This window comes from Oppia nitens, unplaced genomic scaffold (genome assembly GCF_028296485.1).
Source record: "Oppia nitens isolate AA-2021 unplaced genomic scaffold, nextdenovo-longstitch-racon4-pilon3 scaffold30_pilon_pilon_pilon, whole genome shotgun sequence".
Lineage (NCBI taxonomy): Eukaryota > Metazoa > Arthropoda > Arachnida > Sarcoptiformes > Oppiidae > Oppia > Oppia nitens.
Window position 1 is genome coordinate 81,709 of NW_026533211.1, and position 21,157 is coordinate 102,865.

The 21,157-nt window shown below is 29.4% G+C and overlaps 3 protein-coding genes across 3 annotated transcripts; all 3 read right to left on the bottom strand.

Moving 5' to 3' along the window:
- Nucleotides 1-5: 5 nt before the first annotated feature.
- Nucleotides 6-6,578, bottom strand: LOC128956482 (ATP-binding cassette sub-family C member 4-like). Its single transcript, XM_054302201.1, has 16 exons — nt 6,515-6,578; nt 3,928-4,018; nt 3,679-3,789; nt 3,470-3,575; nt 3,041-3,259; nt 2,827-2,916; nt 2,575-2,738; nt 2,354-2,479; nt 2,033-2,282; nt 1,759-1,959; nt 1,600-1,689; nt 1,248-1,534; nt 1,077-1,163; nt 689-1,004; nt 222-636; nt 6-94 (listed from the first exon to the last, which is right to left on the bottom strand). Exons 2-16 carry the CDS (start codon nt 3,999-4,001, stop codon nt 6-8), a joined length of 2,625 nt encoding a protein of 874 aa, XP_054158176.1. The 5' UTR covers nt 4,002-4,018; nt 6,515-6,578.
- A 490-nt stretch (nt 6,579-7,068) lies between these two features.
- On the bottom strand, nt 7,069-12,821 carry LOC128956539 (ATP-binding cassette sub-family C member 4-like; the record flags this gene model as incomplete). The annotated part of the gene is made up of 19 exons (XM_054302259.1): nt 12,783-12,821; nt 12,540-12,650; nt 12,306-12,411; nt 11,816-12,034; nt 11,581-11,670; nt 11,314-11,477; nt 11,129-11,254; nt 10,803-11,052; nt 10,532-10,711; nt 10,353-10,442; nt 10,001-10,287; nt 9,838-9,924; nt 9,448-9,757; nt 8,974-9,388; nt 8,763-8,842; nt 8,501-8,657; nt 8,256-8,414; nt 8,115-8,186; nt 7,069-8,033 (listed from the first exon to the last, which is right to left on the bottom strand). Coding segments are annotated over exons 2-19 (3,855 nt in total), but the record flags the coding sequence as incomplete, so codon positions are not given.
- A 361-nt stretch (nt 12,822-13,182) lies between these two features.
- LOC128956483 (ATP-binding cassette subfamily C member 4-like) lies at nt 13,183-19,834 on the bottom strand. Its single transcript, XM_054302202.1, has 18 exons — nt 19,737-19,834; nt 19,546-19,651; nt 18,957-19,046; nt 18,713-18,876; nt 18,501-18,626; nt 18,196-18,445; nt 17,935-18,135; nt 17,760-17,849; nt 17,406-17,692; nt 17,229-17,315; nt 16,899-17,169; nt 16,408-16,834; nt 16,159-16,238; nt 15,910-16,060; nt 15,676-15,834; nt 15,552-15,623; nt 14,522-15,484; nt 13,183-13,244 (listed from the first exon to the last, which is right to left on the bottom strand). The coding sequence occupies exons 1-18, from the start codon at nt 19,832-19,834 to the stop codon at nt 13,183-13,185; spliced, it is 3,684 nt and encodes a 1,227-aa protein (XP_054158177.1).
- Between the last annotated feature and the right edge of the window lie 1,323 nt (nt 19,835-21,157).

Consider the following 21,157-nt stretch of genomic DNA (forward strand, 5'->3'; position numbering starts at 1 on the left):
TAAATTCAAAATACAATATTCAGATCGTATGAAACGTTAGGCAACTGTTCATCAACTGTTCCGACATCTTTGGTAAAACGATTCAGAATACGGCCTAAAAAAATACCCAAATAATTAATTTAGTATTATTATTACTTTTAGTATTAGTATTAATTAAATACTAATTATATATATTTTTTCGTAAACAAATATATTTAATAAAAGAAAAATATTTCAATTACCGACGGGATTGTTGTCGAAAAACGAGATTCTGGTTCTCATTAGTCGATAGAATATTCTGTTGTGTAAATTGATTGACGCTTTGATACACATTACAAACCAAGTGGTCGACCGTAGTATTAGTGATACAAAAATTGTTACCAAAAGTATTGAATAGATTTTAATGTTTTCTGTTTCATCCACTTTGTTGTCGTCACTTTTTGAAGCAATACTAGAGTCCTCTTTGTTTGACCACTCGGACAGCCAATAGTCGCTGTAATTTTGCAACACTTGAGACACTATTGCCGATAAAAGGCCAACAATCAGTAGTACGGGACCGGCACCCGATCGGATGTACTCCCAGTAAACGCCAGCTCTGACAGTTCCCTGAGCTTTGTTTTCTTCTGCAATCTTTTCATCAGTTTCGCACAAATCAGTCTAAAAAAGCAAATTTTTTACATAATTTTCATTATTATCTCCTGTGCCTAACCTCTTGAGTCGATTGTGACGACAACACACTTATGGACCGATTTCTGAACTGATCAGCGATGACAGTGTTCTGCTGTTCGTCTGTCAACTGATTTTGATCTTTACTAATATTGTCACCACTGCTACTGTTTTCGTGTTTGTTATCCTCTTTGATTAGCGACATAAAGTCGATACCGGACTCCATAAGCTGTTCGTAGGAACCGATAGCCAGTGGCTGACCCTCGCTTACGACCAGTATTTTTGTAGCTTTTTTGATGAACTGTATCTGATGTGTGACGAGAATCACTGATTTTGATTTCAAATATCCAGTGATACATCTAATTAACAAAAACGAAAAGTAATAAATATTAAATGTATATATTTTTTTATTTTTTAATATTTTTATATACTTTTCAAATATATGATTCGCAACTTCAGTGTCGACAGCACTTAACGGATCGTCCAATAGATAGATATCGGCGTTATTATATAGAGCACTGGTATGTACCGTAAGTACCGTAAGTACAGTAAGTATGGATTATTTTAACATATAATAATTATTATTGTATTTAATTGCAAACCGGGCTAATGTTATCCGAGCTTTTTGTCCGCCACTGAGTGTAACACCTCTTTCTCCGACCAGAGATCGCTCGCCGAACGGAAACATCTTTAAGTCGCGATTCATAGCACAGACTGATATGACTTCTTTGAATCGCTTTATTTCATACGGCTTTCCAAACGTTATGTTTTGTTGAACTGTTGAGTTAAAAGACCAACTTTCCTGTGAGGCATAGGCTACCGATCCCTTTACGGATACCCTACCACTGGTTACTTGAATCTCATTTAATAGTGACATTAAAAATGAACTCTAAAAAATAGTTTTTAAAAATTAATATTTAGTATATTTTTTGTTAAATCTTTAAACAATAATACCTTTCCACTACCAACCGGTCCGATAACAGCTAATAACTCTCCCGGTGCTAACGAAACAGTTATATCTGTAATAGTCGGGCTTTTAAGCTCCTGTATGATTATGAAGTTATAGATAAAATTTAAGTTACAAATTGTGTAGATATTATATATATATATTACTGTATCCCAAGTGGCGCTCATATTTTCGACGACAATTGTATTGTCATTGTCCTCATTGTTGACATCCCGGTGCTGTTTATCATTTGTTAAAAGCGGAACCTTTTCACCGCCACCACCACCTGCATCGTTGTTGCCATTTTGGACACTGTTATCATTATTTTCAATGGATTTTTGATCGATTTCTTCCAATAGTAAATATTTCTAAACAATTTGTTAAAAAAATTTTTTATTTGGACAGTCAGTTGTCCAGCTGTAGGTCCCCGAACCTACTAACCTGAATGCGTTTACACGAAACATATAGTTCGGCGGTCAATGCAATCGATTGGGGAAATGCAAACGTCATCGTAAATCTCAGTTCATTGAATATAGACATCGTTACGAATACGGTTTCGGCGGTCAACTTACCGCCCAATACAAGGTGTGTAATCAATACAACAAATATGATAACCCGGGGACTGATCGTCGATATGGAGCCGTTCAGTGCCTTCAATAGTATTGACTTTTGGATTTGTTTCATCTCTTTCCTATTAATTAATTAAATTTAATTATATTTTTTTGTTTATTATTGTATATTATTTTCTTAAGGGAGACATACTTGCGGGCATCGGATATCAGTTTATCAAAGTGTCGTTCCCAGGCATACATTTTGATTACTTTCATGCCTTTAATTATTTCATTCATAAATCGGATGCGCGTATCGGAAAGTGAGGCCACTTTTCTCCTAAAAAATAGTAATTTTTCAAATTTAATCAAAACTATTGGGTAGTATTCATCTTAAAAGTGTTTATAACAATATTTTTTATTTCAAACACTAACCTAATCTTGAGAAACAATCGGCCCATTAGACTATTGAATGGTATAAAACTCATGAGTATAGCCAGTCCTATCAATGATACCCAACCGATATATTGCCAGCATATGTATACACTTATTGCTGTATTGATTGGACCGGAAACAAGGTATGAAACTAGTTGACAGTGCTGTCCATCAACACAATCAATCAATCAAACAAAAACAAAAAATTATTATATATTTTGCTATAAAAAAACCATTCATTGAATTGAATACATCATCCAAACGGCTGACATCGTTGGACATGAGATTCAATATCTGTCCGATTGTTGTCTTGGAAAACGCCGAGTGCTTCAAACGTAACGCCTGTTTATTATTCATTATTCATAAGATAGAAAAATTATTTTTTAAGCCATAATTTAATTAAAATACATTTCCCTAGTTGGGGGGTGCAATAGGGGAACTGGATATGGGTCCTTTTCTGACTGACCTTTTTGTACATTAGCGTCAACCAACAAACACGTATTTTGATGGCCACCCGTGCGCCCATAAACAATGCCGGATGTATACACGATATACATACTAGTTCGGCACCGACCATAGCCGCTGCATACATACAGGTACTAAAGTAATCATATTTGTCGGGATTGGCAAAAAACTGTAGTATTTGGCCCAAAAATATTATGTTTAAGTTAATCACTGCACACTCCTATAAATTAATTAAATAATCAAACAAACAAATTAAATGAAAATAAAAATAAAAACTTAATAATTAATTTTTGTGTTAATTATATTAATCTAATTAATGATTTAATGATCTCTCTCTCTCTCTCTCTCTCTCTCTCTCTCTCTCTCTCTCTCTCTCTCTCTCTCTTTTTTTTTCTCTCTATTTATTTCTATCTTTTATTTGCAAACTTACGCCAATTAATGTCAATATAACCGGTATTATAAAGTATGCAATAAATGTCTTAATGCTAGCTCTGGCAAAACTGGGCGACTTTTTTGACAACTCTTTTCGCCAATTTCTGCAAACAAACAAAAATAATATTTACAAATAATTATATATTTTTTGTTTTTAACTCTAAGCAATGATAATAACTATTAATAATAACTAAAAGTGGTCATTACTTTTCCATTTTGATGACCAACTTTTCGCACACGTCCTCCTGAGGACATCTGTACAGATCATGCATTTGGACATCACGTTTGAGGCCACGTATGAACATCGGGTATAGCCATCTATGTCATATATATATTACCAAGTGTTATATCATATATATATATTTTTTATAAAAATCATTTTTATTTTATTTATTTTTAAAGCACGTGCACGTATTTTGGATGCACTATTTTTATTTATTAGAGGTGCATACTCACGTGCAATGAAGTTTGCTAAACAAGTTGACGCGTGAATATTTCGATGGCTTATTAATTAAGGTTTCCTCATTCATGGTTACTGTATGTATGCCTGTATTTATATTAAACAAACAAACAAAATTACTAATTAATAAATTTGATTTTTTTAGAAAATCATTTTTGTTTTAACTAATTAATTATAAAAATATCAATAAAATAATTAAAGCTATTTATATACCACTTACTATATATATAGTGTAAAGTACTGTATAATTTTTAAGTACTTTAAGTTTAATTTTTATGTGTATATCATTGATAATACAGATATAATTATAAAATAAATTGTTAGATATTTATAAATTTACTACTATTTAGATACAGTAGTTTATCATAATTTAGTTTTACTATTATTATTATTATTATTATTATTATTAKTAGTAGTAGTAGTAGTAGTAGTAGTAGTAGTAGTAGTAGTAGTAGTAGTAGTAGTAGTAGTAGTAGTAGTAGTAGTAGTAGTAGTAGTAGTAGTAGTAATAATACTGTAGGATAATATCATATATTATCATATAAGATTATGGGCACAATTACATATTACTATATACAGTGTGTTTATTACACAATTGATTTTTGAAACAATATACTTTATTATATTTTAAAAATATTTTGTTGAATTACAAAGAAAAAAAACTAAATTAAACTTTTTTATTATGCTAAATAAAATTATTATTATTATTACCACACACACACACACACACACACACACACACACACACACACACACACACACACACACACACACACACACACACACACACACACACACACACACACACACACACACACACACACACACACACACACACACACACACACACACACACACACACACACATTTTAGAGATGGGCAAATAGAAAGTTTCTAATAAATTTCTCTGAGAAAATTTCTAGAAATTTAACTATGGGATCCCCATATCTATAGCTATTTTAATAATATATAAATAATGAGACAATACTACTATTCATATAAAATTATACCTACTATACACTACTATAAAAATACGATACCTATAACGTTAACACCGTTATGTAAAATAATTATAATTATTTAATCAGTTTTGTAAAATTTTAATAATCATTTTAATATATATATAAGAATTTAAGATAATTAATAAATTAATTGTTTCTTTAATTAAAAATTAAAATATTAATACTAATATTTAATTATTACTTGTAAAAACAATGTATTGTTACATAATAACATATATCGATAAAAACAAAATTAACCATGGGGATCCCATAAGATAGAAATTTCTTTTAGAAACTTTCTAGAAATTTCTCTATTATTTTATAAATTTCTCTTTTTTGCCAACACTATATTATTTAGACGTTTTATTAATTACAATGTGATTATCACATGTTTTAAGGGCAGTACTGTACTTTCTAGACTCATATATTATATATAAATATTTGTATATATATATATAAATATAATGATTTTTATTACAATCTTAATACAAAATTAAAAACTTGTTTCGTATTACACCAAAAAAAAACCTTCACTTATTCACAATTTTTTTTTAATATCTAAGTTAACATTAAATTTTCAGATGTGGTTAATGTGTTTAATTCAAACATATATAATATATAGTATATTATATACTGTATAATAATAATTTAAATCTAAAAATCTAAATTAGTTTTATAGCAATAGTGTATTTTTAAAATATATATTAAATATATAATGTATACAGAATAAGAAATTTTATATACAGCTGAAATATTTATTTATATTTATAATTATTATTATAAAAATATTACTTACTATCTAAATGTGTTGTCAATCATTAATTTAAAAAATAATAATAATTCACACAACAAATAAATTACAATAAAATTTAATAAATATAAATAATTTCAATTAAGTCATAAAACTTAGTTTAAATTGAAAATAAATACTTATTAATCACTAAACTAGTTAATTGTTTTATAATATCGATATTTGGTTTGGTTGGCCTAAACCCCAGCACACCATCATCAGTACTAATCCACTGGAGTTATATGATAGTCATTGAGAGACAACATAACAGTGCTTTACAAAGCAATACGATAGGTTAGGACGGGTATGGAGTGGGGGTAATGATACCCGAGATGTGTGCGGAAATATGTTTGTATATAAATATTATTTGTATTTTTTAATATTGAAATACAGTATATGATAATTGAAAAATATTAAACACTTGTATGATATATCAAATAGCATTTATAACTATTGTTTATTTTTTTTAAAAATTTCAATATTAAAAAATACAAATTATATGTATAAACAATTTTTGCACACATCTCGGGTATCAGTTTTTTAGTGATTTATAAGTCTAGTTATAATTTTAGTTATTTAGTAAGTTATAAGTGATTAAAATTAATTTTTATTATTTAAATTATTTAATAATAATAAATTATATCTAAATTATTTGTATAGCAACGGTGTATTTTTTATAAAAAAAATTAACAAATTTTATATACAGTCAGAATATATCGTATATATATATATATTAATAATTTTAATTTAATTAAAATTAATATAATAATAATTAAAAAAAATATTACTTACTATATAAATGTGTTGTCAATTACTAAAACTTAAACAAATTATTTTTACACAATAAATAGTAATATACAGTAATTTTTTAAATATAACATTTCTAGTGAATGGGTTATGTTTTTGTATGTATGTGTTATGATTTTGTTTGTTGAGATCAATAGCCCAGTTGTGAGCGCAAATGCAAATGTAATGTTGTGTCTCAGCACCGGTAGTACAACCATATGACATACCGAGTAGGGGGTGGAGTTGACTAGTATTTTGTATTATGCAATCAAATTATGAAATATATTGTTTATTTGATACTACTTTATAAAATTTTATATAATAGGAAAAATAAGTTTTATTATTTTTTCTTAATTATATTTTTATCAAATAATGTATTATATATACAGTATAAAAGTAATTAAGAAAATTATTTCTATTATGTAATAATTTATAATACAGTATAAATATATAAAATAATTATGAATATTTAAAATGACAACAAATAATCACATTATTAATTTTTTTAAATAAATATTTTTTTTATATGAATATTATTTGTCAGAATAATTGTTATGTTTATAATCATACGATTCTTTAGCCAATTGTATCAATTGATCGGCCATTTGGACACCGGTTTGTTTAACGAGTTTGTAAAGTATTCCCGAATTATTCTGTAATAATTCGTAGGGAACGCCAAACTCCATAATACGTCCGGAATCGAGAACCAGTACCCGATCCGAGTCTATGATTGTATTCAATCGGTGAGCAATTGTTAGTACAGTACAGTCGGCAAAGTTTTCACGAATTGTTCGCTGAATCAGTGCATCTGTTTTGTGGTCGACATTAGCTGTTGCCTCGTCTAAGACGAGAATCCGATTTCGGCGGAGTATAGCTCTGGCCAGACATATGAGTTGGCGCTGACCTACACTCAGATTACCGCCGCCTTCGGACAGTTGATAGTCCAACTGACCGGACATTTCAATAACAGCCTCCTTGAGTTGCACTTCTTCGAGTACTTCCCACAGTCTATCTTCAGAATGTTCATCAAATGGATCCAAATTCTTGCGCAAACTGCCGATGAAAGCAATGGGATCCTGAGGTATGATTGACATATGTCTACGCAAATCGTGTAGACCTATACTCTTGTGATCGATGCCATCAATAATAATATTGCCGTCGATATCATGCATGCGGAACAGTGCCGATAATATGGATGACTTTCCGGCACCTGTTCTGCCAATTATACCCACTTTCTCTCCTCCAGTGATCACACAATTGAGATCATGAAGTGTAGGTTTCAGAGAATTATCATAAGTTAAATACACGTGTCTGAGTTCAATGGATCCATTTTCGGGCCATTCATCAGGCGGTGGTATCTCGCTATCAATCAGTCCTTCGGATTCCAGTTTAGAGTATTCAACAATTCTCTCGACTGATGTCATCTGATTTTCCATTTCGGCCGACTCTTTGGTAACCCATTGAGTCATTCCCATTAAACCCAACGACATAGATATGGCCAGACCTGCACTACCACTGGGAAGGTCTAGTAATTTTGTATATTTGAAAAATATATATATAAATATCATTATTATAGACTACTCCATGTAATAGTCATTACACATACTTTCGTAAAATGCCATCAAAAAGATCTCAACACACGCCAGATAAGCGGCACATAACCAGTCCATTGTTACGCCTAATTAACCCCCAAAAAAACAAAAAAATTATATTAAATTATTGACAATTTTTTTTGGGCAAACCCTACCTAAACACCGGGACGCGGATATACACATAAAATCGGCCGATGTGTGGTCATTCTGGTAGCGATAGTACTGTTCCCGAAACATTTGTTCCGCACGAAAGGCACGAATAGTGGTCAGTCCGCTCAGTGTTGTAGTCATATGATTGTAAACTGGGCTCCGGGCTGTTTGTGTGTGTGAAGTATAACTCAATAATTAATTTAATAGATAAATAAACGGAAATTATTATTAATAATAATAATTTAAATACCGATTCCTTCGAAACGTTTGAAATCGCGACCGGTTTTCAAATAAATCCAACGTATGATTAAAGTAATGATCAATAAACCGATGGCCGGAATAATTAGATAATAGTTGGCAATTGCAATGATTGTCATAACTATTGAGCCGAATATATGCATAAATATCTGGTATACCAAAAAAATAAATAAAAATAATATTATTAACTAATTAATGAATTTAAATTAAAAATTTAATTAACAAAAAAAATAAATAATTTTAATTATTAATACACTATTCAATTCGTACGAACAGTTAGGCAACTGTTCATCAACTGTTCCGACATCTTTGGTAAAACGATTCAGAATACGGCCTAAAAAATACCAAATAAATAATTAATTAATTAATATTATTATTACTTTTAGTATTAGTATTAATTAAATATTAATTATATATATTTTCGTAAATAATTATATTTAATAAAACAAAATTCAATTCAATTACCGACGGGATTTGTGTCGAAAAACGTGATTCTGGTTCTCATTAATCGATAGAATATTCTGTTGTGTAAATTGATTGACGCTTTGATACACATTACAAACCAAGTGGTCGACCGTAGTATTAATGATACAAAAATTGTTACCAAAAGTATTGAATAGATCTTAATGTTTTCTTTTTCATCCACTTTGTTGTCATCACTGTTTGACACAATACTGGCGTCCTCTTTGTTTGACCACTCGGACAGCCAATAGTCGCTGTAGTGTTGCAATACTTGCGATAGTAGTGTCGAGGTTATGCCAACAATCAGTAGTACGGGTCCGGCACCCGATCGGATGTACTCCCAGTAGACCCGGGAGTTGATCGATCCCTGAGCTTTGTTTTCTTCTGCAATCTTTTCATCAGTTTCACCAAAATTAGCCTAAAAAAGGAAATTATATAACTTTTTCTGATAGTTTTGATGATTAACTCTTGATGTACCGATTCAGATGACAATACACTTATGGACCGATTTCTGAACGCATCAGCGATGACACTATTCTGCTGTTCGTCTGTCAACTGATTTTGATCTTTAATACTATTGATGTCATTACTACTACTGTTTTTGTGTTTGTTATCCTCTTTGATTAGCGACATAAAGTCGATACCGGACTCTATAAGCTGTTCGTAGGAACCGACAGCCAGTGGCTGACCCTCGCGTAGGACCAGTATTTTATGGGCCTTTTTGATGAACTGTATCTGATGTGTGACGAGAATCACTGATTTTGATTTCAGATATTCAGTGATACATCTAATTAACAAAAAAAATTTATATAATTTTTATAATACTTTAACAGATATTTTAAATTAATGTAATTAATAGTAATATACTTTTCAAAGATATGATTTGCAACTTCAGTGTCGACAGCACTTAACGGATCGTCTAATAGATAGATATCGGCGTTAGTATACAGAGCACTGGTATGTATGGATTATTTGTTTAACTTTATAGTCATTTTTATAATAAAAATAATAATTTAATTTAATTGCAAACCGGGCTAATGTTATGCGAGCTTTTTGTCCGCCACTGAGTGTAACACCTCTTTCGCCGACCAGAGATCGCTCGCCGAACGGAAACATCTTTAAGTCACGATTCATAGCACAGACTGATATGACTTCTTTGAATCGCTTTATTTCATACGGCTTTCCAAACGTTATGTTTTGCTGAATTGTTGTGTTAAAAGACCAACTTTCCTGTGAGGCATAGGCTACCGATCCCTTAACCGCTATCCGACCACTGGTTACTTCAATCTCATTCAACAATGACATTAGAAATGAGCTCTAAAAAAGTTTTTTTTTAAAGTTAACATTTAGTATATTTTTATTAAATTTTAAAACAATAATACCTTTCCACTACCAATCGCTCCGATAACAGCTAACAACTCTCCCGGTGCTAACGAAACAGTTATATCTCTAATAGTCGGACTTTTAAGCTTCTTTATGTGTGTATAAACATTGTATAAACAGTTAATTTTTTTAACAGCATATATAGTAAATATATTTATTAAAAATATATATCAATTACTGTATCCCAAGTGGCGCTCATATTTTCGACAACAATTGTATAGCCATTGTCATCAGCATTCATCTCCCGGTGCTGTTTATCTACTGTTAAAAGCGGGATCTTTTCGTTGTTGCCATTTTGGACACTGTTATCATTATTTTCAATGGATTTTTGATCAATTTCTTCCAATAGTAAGTATTTCTAAATATATATAATACGAAAAAATAAATAAAAACTTTAATTATTTTTTTTGACACCCGATTTGTGGCGATCGGCTACCGAACCTACTAACCTGAATGCGTTTACACGAAACATATAGCTCGGCGGCCAATGCGACCGACTGGGGAAAGGCAGTGGTCATTGTAAACTGTAGTCCATTGAATACGGACATCGTTACGAATACGGTTTCGGCGGTCAACTTACCGCCCAATACAAGGTGTGTAATCAATACAACAAATATGATAACCCGGGGACTGATCATCGATATGGCGCCGTTCAATGCCTTCAATAGTATTGACTTTTGTATTTGTTTCATCTCTTTCCTATTAATTAATTAATTAAATTTAATTATATTTTTTTTGTTTATTATTATATTTTATTTTATTAAAGGAGATATACTTGCGGGCATCGGATATCAGTTTATCAAAGTGTCGTTCCCAGGCATACATTTTAATTACTTTCATGCCTTTAATTATATCATTCATCAATTGGATGCGCGTATCGGTAAGTGCGGCCACTTTTGTGCTAATAGTAAAAAATTTGTAAATATTATTTTTTTTGTTTCTATAGCACACAGGACTGACCTAATCTTGATAAACAATCGGCCCATTAGACCATTGAATGGTATAAAACTCGTGAGTATTGCCAGTCCTATCAATGACACCCAACCGATGTATTGCCAACATATGTATACACTTATTATTGTATTGATGGGACCGACTATAATGTATGAACATAGTTGACAGTACTACCGATGAAACAAACAAACAGCAAAAAAATTGTTATATATTTTTTATTACTACTACTACTACTACTACTAGTACTAAACCCATTCATCCAAATATGAATACCTCATCCAAACTGCTGACATCGTTGGACATGAGATTCATTATCTGTCCGATTGTTGTCTTAGAAAACGCCGAGTGCTTCAAACGTAACGCCTGTTTATTATTATTATTATTATTGTATTATTATTGTTATAAGATATACAATATCCGTATATTTTTCAAATCACTTATTTTTAAAATACATTTACCCAGTTAGGGGTAGGGGTGTAGGGGCTGCCAACTAACTAATCTGACTGACCTTTTTGTATATTATTGTCAACCAACAGACACGTATTTTGATGGCTACCCGTGCGGCCAAAAACAGTGCCGGATTTATAAACGATATACATAGTAGTTCGGCACCGACCATAGCCGCTGCATACATACAGGTATGCCAATAGTCATATGTATGGGGATTGGCAAAAAATTGTAGTATTTGGCCCATAAATATTATGGTTAAGTTGAGCATTGCACACTCCTACTAAAATTAAATTACCAAATTAACAAATTGGTAAATTCAAAATAAAAAAAACATTAATATTAAACTATAGTTTTTAGGCATTTAATTATTGATTTAACTATTTATCTCTCTCTCTCTCTCTCTCTCTCTCTCTCTCTCTCTATCTATCTATTTATCTCTCTCTCTCTTTATTTATCTCTCTCTCTCTCTCTCTCTCTCTCTCTCTCTCTCTCTCTCTCTCTCTCTCTCTCTCTCTCTCTCTCTCTCTCTCTCTCTCTTTCAAACTTACGGCAATTAATGTCAAAATAGACGGCAATATTATGTTTGCAATAAATGTTTTAATGCTAGCTCTGGCAAAACTGGGCGACTTTTTTGACAACTCTTTTCGCCAATTTCTGCGAAGATTTCAATTAAAATAGGATTTAAATTATAATTATTTTTTTTCAATCAATCACATAATAATAATAATAACAATTGATAATAATTAAATTTTATTAATTTAATTAAGTGGACAATATAATACTTTTCCAATTTGATGACCAACTTTTCGCACATGTCCTCCTGAGTACATTTGTACAGATCATTGAGCTGGACATCACGTTTGAGACCACGTATGAACATCGGGTATAGCCATCTACGGGTGCCATACAAGTGTTAGATATCATATACAGTATAGAAAATTGTGTATTTATTTTTTTTAAACACCGGTGCAGGACAGGTATTAGTTGGGTGCACCGTTTTATTTTTATAAAAAAGGTACACTCACGTGCAATGAACCTTGCTGAATATGTTTACACTTGAATATTTCGATGGCTTATTAATTAATGTTTCATCATTCATGTTATTAACTGTAAAATAATATTAATGTTAAACAAACAAATAAAAACTTATATACAATATTTAAAAAATTAATTAATTATATGATACATATTTGAACTTTAATTGAAACTAATCTAATAAAAAAAATAATTCTAGCTATTTATATACCACTTATTCTGTATATAAATTTATATATATCTATATAATGATAGTTAAGTACATTAAAACATATATCAGTACAGTAGTAAAACAATTGATAATACAGGTACTAATATAATAATAATAAATATATATATATATATATATACCTGTATACTGCTTTTTTAAAAACTATTATATACAGTAGTTTATCGTAGTTTTATATTACGATACATTAACGAAAATGATTGACTTTTGTTTTTCACATTTAGTTTGTAAATTACAAATTGTAATGAAACTTAAGTTGAAATACAAAACAAAAATAATTATCATTTACTGGGGATATACTACTGTATGGTAACAATAATTGTAACAATTAATTAATGTAATAAACTAGACATTTTTTGTGATTTTATATATATATAATTATTTTCTAACATTTAACATGTTATATAAATTTACTGTATATATACAATTAAATGATATAATGTTATAAATTTTAATATTATTTTTATTTGTATTTTTTCTGATGACACTAAAATTTTTACATTTATAATCACATATTATTTTGTTAATATAATAATTATAACAATAAAGTATAATGACTTTTATTGTACAAAATAAATATATAAATTATACAATGCATTATTATATACCCATAAAATATTATTATATATTGTATTGTAATTTAAAAAAATAATTATTTAGAAAATTTCAAGGACTCATAACCAAAAAATAATAATTAAAATTATAATATTTTTTTCAGTGTATTCCTAAAGTTTACAATAATATAAATTATTTTATTTTATCATAATATGCTTTATTATTATTAGGTGATTATTAGATGACAATCTTATATAAATCATTTACGATAAAAATACATTTTTTTGAACTAATATACAATTGTAATAATGTTAATATTTAGTAAATTAATCATTAAAACTAATTAACATATGTTAAATAAAATTTTCAAACATTTTTTAATGATCACAATGTGATTATCACATGTTTGGGAAATACTTTTAAACTCATATAAAATAACACTAAAAAAACTTGTTTTACATTACAAAAAAAAATCCTTCACTTATTCATGAATGTCATAAAACACTCACAAAACTATTTATATTTTTAAAAAAAATCTGAGTTAACATTGAATTTTCAAATGTGATTAATGTGTTTCATTCAAACAGACTAATAAATTATATAATACGATAATAATATTTAATTATCGTATTTTATAGTAATTTATATTCAATAGTATAGTTTATTTTTTAAAATATATAACAAATTTTCATATTTTTTTATAAAAATATTTATTTAGAATTTTATAATTAATTAAATTATTATTATTATAAACAACATTGTTTCTGATATATTAATGATATGAATAATATATATATATATACTGTATATATATAATTCTGTATAAATATGTTTTTAAAAGTTTAAAATGACAATACAAATAATTATATATAAGTTAAATTAAATATTAGTTATATATAATAAATTATAAAGTAATTTAACATCAATTGTCATTAGTTTGTTTATAATCATACGATTGTTTAGCCAATTGTATCAATTGATCGGCCATTTGGACACCGGTTTGCTTAACGAGTTTGTAAAACACTCCCGAATTATTCTGTAATAATTCGTAGGGAACGCCAAACTCCATAATATGTCCGGAATCGAGAACCAGTACCCGATCCGAGTCTATGATTGTATTCAATCGGTGAGCAATTGTTAGTACAGTACAGTCGGCAAAGTTTTCACGAATTGTCCGCTGAATCAGTGCATCTGTTTTGTGGTCGACATTAGCTGTTGCCTCGTCTAACACAAGAATCCGATTTCGGCGAAGTATAGCTCTGGCCAGACATATAAGTTGGCGCTGACCTACACTCAAATTACCGCCGCCTTCGGACAGTTGATACTCCAACTGACCGGACATTTCCATAACAGCCTCCTTGAGCTGTACTTCTTCGAGTACTTCCCACAGTCTATCTTCAGAATGTTCATCAAATGGATCCAAATTCTTTCGCAAACTGCCGATGAAAGCAATGGGATTCTGAGGTATGATTGACATATGTCTACGCAAATCGTGTAGACCTATAGTCTTGTGATCGATGCCATCAATAATAATATTGCCATCGATATCATGCATACGGAACATTGCTGACAATATGGACGACTTTCCGGCACCGGTTCGACCAATTATACCTACTTTCTCTCCTCCAGTGATCACACAATTGAGATCATGGAGTATAGGTTTCGGTGAATTATCATAAGTCAAGTACACGTGTCTGAGTTCAATGGATCCCTTGTCGGGCCACTCATCAGGCGGTGGTATCTCACTATCGATCAGTCCTTCGGATTCCAATTTAGAGTATTCAACAATTCTCTCGACTGATGTCATCTGATTCTCCATTTCAGCCGACTGTCTGATACCCGTTTGGGTGCCTCCTATCAAATTCAATGCTATTGTTATGATCAGACCAGCCGTTCCACTCGATAAGTCTAAAGATAATTATATATTATTACATTATTAATACTAATAATAATACAATATTCTGTATATAAAAACCTTTATATGAAATCATTGAGAAACACATCACAAATGCGATATAAGCGACACAAATAAAATCCATTGTTATACCTATTTTATGGCTTAATTACTTAATTAATTAACAATTAATTAACAATCTAACCTAAGCACCGGGTGGCGGCTAATTGCATGAAATAGGTAGACGAATGGTCATTATGGTAGCGATAGTACTGTTCACGAAATAAGTGTTCCGCACGATAGGCACGAATAGTGGTCAGTCCGCTCAGTGTGGTTGTCATATGATTGTACAGTGGACTCCGGGCTATTTATATTATGACTTTACAATATTATTCATTTAAATTCATTTATATATTATTATTATCTGTAAATAAAATACCGATTCCTTCGAAACGCTGTAAATCGCGACTCGTTTTCAAATAAATCCAACGAATAGCTAATACAGCGGCCAATAGACCGATGGCCGGAATAATTAGATAATAGTTGACAATTGCAACCACTGTTATCGATCCTAACGTAATCATTATATACTGTATAAATAAAAATTAATAATAATAATTATGTATAAAATAGTAAAGTATAATAAATAAATAGTTTTAAAAAATATTTAATAATAAAAAACAATTACTCGATTGACTTCATAGGATACAAACGGCAACTTTTCATCGACAGTTCCCATATCTTTGGTAAATCGGTTTAAAATGCGTCCTAAAAAATTAATTAATTATTTTATTTCATTCATTCATAAATAGATTTGCTTTAATAAATAAATTTATTTGATGGGGTGGGGAGGGGTTGAGAGTAAGATTAATATAACTTTTAGTTTAGATTTTCTTTGAATATGAAAATATCCCGAAAAATAATTCAATTCAATTACCGACAGGATTTGTGTCGAAAAACGTGATTCTGGTTCTCATTAATCGATAGAATATTCTGTTGTGTAAATTGATTGACGCTTTGATACACATTACAAACCAAGTGGTCGACCGTAGTATTAATGATACAAATATAGTCACCAAAAGTATTGAATATATCTTAATGTTTTCTGTTTCATCCAATTTGTTGTCATCACTATTACTGGTATTATCCGAGATATTATTGGTGTCGCGATTGACCCATTCGGACAGCCAGATATCAGTATAGTTTTCCAAACCTTGCGATAGTAGTATCATTATTATGCCAATAATCAGTAGTACAGGTCCGGCACCCGATCGGATATACTCCCAATAGATACGGGTTTCGATTGATCCGCGAGCTTTCAGTTCGTCATCTATTTTCTCGTCACTATCACCATCAAAGTTAACCTATATTTTAATAGTAACATAAATTACAATAAAATAATCAAATATCTAATTAAATGATAACTACTTGTCCCGACTGTGAAGATATACGACTTATGGCTCGTTGTCTAATGTCATCGCTACTAATGACTTGTTTATTATCACTATTAACTATAGGTTTTTCTTCCTCTTTAATTAGTGACATAAAATCAATGCCCGCTTCCATAAGCTCTGTATAGGAACCGACAGCCAGTGGCCGACCCTCGCGTAGGACCAGTATTTTGTGGGCCTTTTTGATGAACTGTATCTGATGTGTGACGAGAATCACTGATTTTGATTTCAAATATTCAGTGATACATCTAATTAATAAAAAATATATAATTTAATAAATGTTTTTAATTAATTAATAGTAATATACTTTTCGAAGATATGATTTGCAACTTCAGTGTCGACAGCACTTAACGGATCGTCCAATAGATAGATATCGGCGTTAGTATACAGAGCACTGGTATGTACAGTAAGTACGGATTATTTTAATATTATAATAATTTTAGATATAAATAATAATAATTATTATTGTTATTAAATTGCAAACCGGGCTAATGTTATCCGAGCTTTTTGTCCGCCACTGAGTGTAACACCTCTTTCCCCGACCAGAGATCGCTCGCCGAACGGAAACATCTTTAAGTCGCGATTCATAGCACAGACTGATATGACTTCTTTGAATCGATTTATTTCATACGGCTTTCCAAACGTTATGTTTTGTTGAACTGTTGAGTTAAATATCCAACTTTCCTGTGAGGCATAGGCTACCGATCCCTTAACCTCTACCCGACCACTGGTTATTTGTATCTCATTCAACAGTGACATTAGAAATGAACTCTAAAATAGGATTATTATAATATATAGTAATAACAAATTATAACTTTAAAAATTCATTTTTTCATACCTTTCCACTACCAACCGGTCCGATAACAGCTAACAACTCACCCGATGCTAACGAAACAGTTATGTCTTTAATTGTCTGCAAATTAAGCTCCTGTATGTAACAGTATGAAAATGTTTATATTAATATTAAAAAACATTGAACAACTAACTTATCATATATATAAATTATAATTTACTGTATCCCAAGTGGCACACAAATTAGCGACAATAATAGTACTATTAGTTTCTTTATTGTGGTCGACCTCCCGGTGCTGTTGTTTATTATTATTATTATGTGCTAAAAGAGTAACATTTTCATTGTTGTTGCCGTTATTTTCGAAACTCATTTCATTTATGAATTCATTTTGTTCTCCAATTTCCTCTAATAGTAGATATGTCTAAACAGACATATGATTTATGAACACTTATTTTCATTTAGTTAGTCAGTCAATCAATACCTGAATACGTTTAGCTGAGACATACACTTCGGCGACCAGTGCCACCACTAGAGGAAAGGCATAGGTCATTGTAAACTGTAATCCCTGGTAGACATACATTGAGATAAACACTGTTTCGGCGGTTAGTTTACCGCCTAACAGTATATGGACTATTAATATGATAAATATGATAAACCGACCGCTGATATCGGATATGGATTTGTTTAGCGCTTTAAGAAGTGTCGACTTTTGTATTTGTCTCATCTCTTTCCTTCAAAAAAATGTATACTTTTAATACAATATGTATTTTTTAAATACAGTCATACCTGCGGGCATCGGCTATAAGTTGGCTAAAGTGTCGTTCCCAGGCATACATTTTGATAACACTCATACCAGTTATTATATCGTTCATCAAACGGATTCGGTTATCGGAAAGTGCGGCCACTTTTCTCCTATAAATAATTTTGTCATACAATTTGTGACAATAGTTTTTTTTCCAATAATTCAATTTACAATAATCCTTTACTACAGCACTGACCTAATCTTGAGAAACAATCGGCCCATTAGACCATTGAATGGTATAAAACATATAAGTATTGCCAGTCCTATGAATGACACCCAACTGATGTATTGCCAGCATATGGCCACACCTATGGCAAGATTAATCGGACCGGCAATTAGATAAGCAAAGTGCTGACAAAACTGATTTGGATTCATATTATTATTATTAGATAATCTCATTGTTTTAAATGAAATATAAATAAAATTATTATTATTATTACTTCTTCCAAACGGCTGACATCGTTGGACATTAGATTCAATATCTGTCCGATTGTTGTCTTTGAAAACGCCGAGTGTTTCAAAAGTAATGCCTTTAACAAACATTTTAATTTTAATAATAATAATGTTATAAATTTATTTATATATATATATATATATATATATAGATTTTTGATGTAATTAAACATATAAAACAATTGATTTTAAACCTTTTTATACATAAGTGTACACCAGCTGACCCTGATATTCATGGCTAGTTTGGACGATAGTAGCATTGATGGATGGCCAAACGATATATTTAGTATGGTTGTAACAACAAGGGCACAGGCATACAGACAGGTATGCAAATAGTTGTGTTTGTCGGGTGCGGCAAAAAATTCTAGCAATTTTCCCAATAATATCATATTCAAGTTATAAATTACACAATCCTATGAAAATTATTTATTATTATTATTATTATTATTATTATAAGTGAATAAAAATTCTAATTAATTCTAATTATATAATTAAAATTGATTTTAAGAAAATATAAATAATAATTTTTTTTATATATATATAAAATATATTATAGTATTATATTTCAAGCCTTACATATAATATAATTAATATAATCGGCAATATTATGGATCCCGAAAATGTCTTAATCGATGCCCACATAAAACTTGGCGATTGTTTTACTAACTCTTTTCGCCAATTTCTACGGACATATAATGTAATGTAATAAATAAATAAATTAATTAATTAATTTTTGTTTATAATTAGAAAAATAACTATTAAAATACTTTTCCAGTTTGGCGACCACTGTCTCGCACATGTCCTCCGGCGGACATCTGTACAGATTCTGGATCTGGACATCGCGTTTGAGGCTACGTATGAACATCGGGTATAGCCATCTATAGGTTTCATACAGTACAGTAAATACAAGCCCCGATTATATTCAATATAAATATATGATATAAATTTAAAATATTATTATTATATACACATGTATTGTTTTGATTAGCATGATATTAAGAGAGAGAGAGAGAGAGAGAGAGAGAGAGAGAGAGAGAGAGAGAGAGAGAGAGAGAGAGAGAGAGAGAGAGAGAGAGAGAGAGAGAGAGGTTTAAATTTATATACAGTATATACAGAATATATAAAGTTATATATATATTTTTAGTAATTAGTAATATTTAATATTAATTATATAATTAATATACAGTATATAAATACTAACGTGCAATAGGCCTTGCTCAATATATTGGCACGTGCATATTTTGATGGCTTAGTTATTTTAATTTCATCATTCATTGTATAAATAATAATAATAATGTAAAATACATTTAATTTAATAATTATTTAACAAAATAAATAAATACTATATAATTTTATTTTATTTTTTACTATCGATAACAAAAATTACATTATCAACACTCAATATATCTTTATATATAAAAATCATAATAATAATAATAAACTTCAAATTTAGTTAAGTTTTTATTTTCCATTAATTACTAAATATATTAATAACTACTGTGTATTAAATTATTTTTTTTTTAAAGATAGCATTATAATAAATTTATTATTATTATTATCGTTTTTATTACTTTATTTAATATTTAATATAACAGTATATTTCATATATTTAAAAAAAAGATTATTTGTTAGCATTTTATTTAATTTTTAATTCTACTTATATCATCATTAATAATAAAAAATAGCAATATATTTTATTATTAGTTTAATTATTTTAATTTAACCAACATTTTTACATTGAATTAAATTTAAGTAAAAATATATAATATAATTTGATTATATCTTATAGTTAACTAAATATATCAATTTGATGATCTATTAAAACTATTTATAATTATAAACTGGTTAATTATAAAATGTATTTAAATATTTTTATATACTATTAAATAATATACTGATTGTTAAAAAATTATATATAGTATATATTTATAATAAAAAAATATGAGTGGTATATTTTGATGTTTTATACTATTTTTTATTGCCATAAATAAAAATAGAGACTATACTATAATAATAATAAAAATTAATTTTGAATTATATATATTTTTTGTTATATTATTTAATTAAAATATTACACAAGGCAATTCATAATTATTTTTTTTTTAAATAAAACAAACTTTTATTAATAAATAAAACTAAAGTGCATAAAAATACATAATTGAATAAAAATTATATTTATATTAATTAT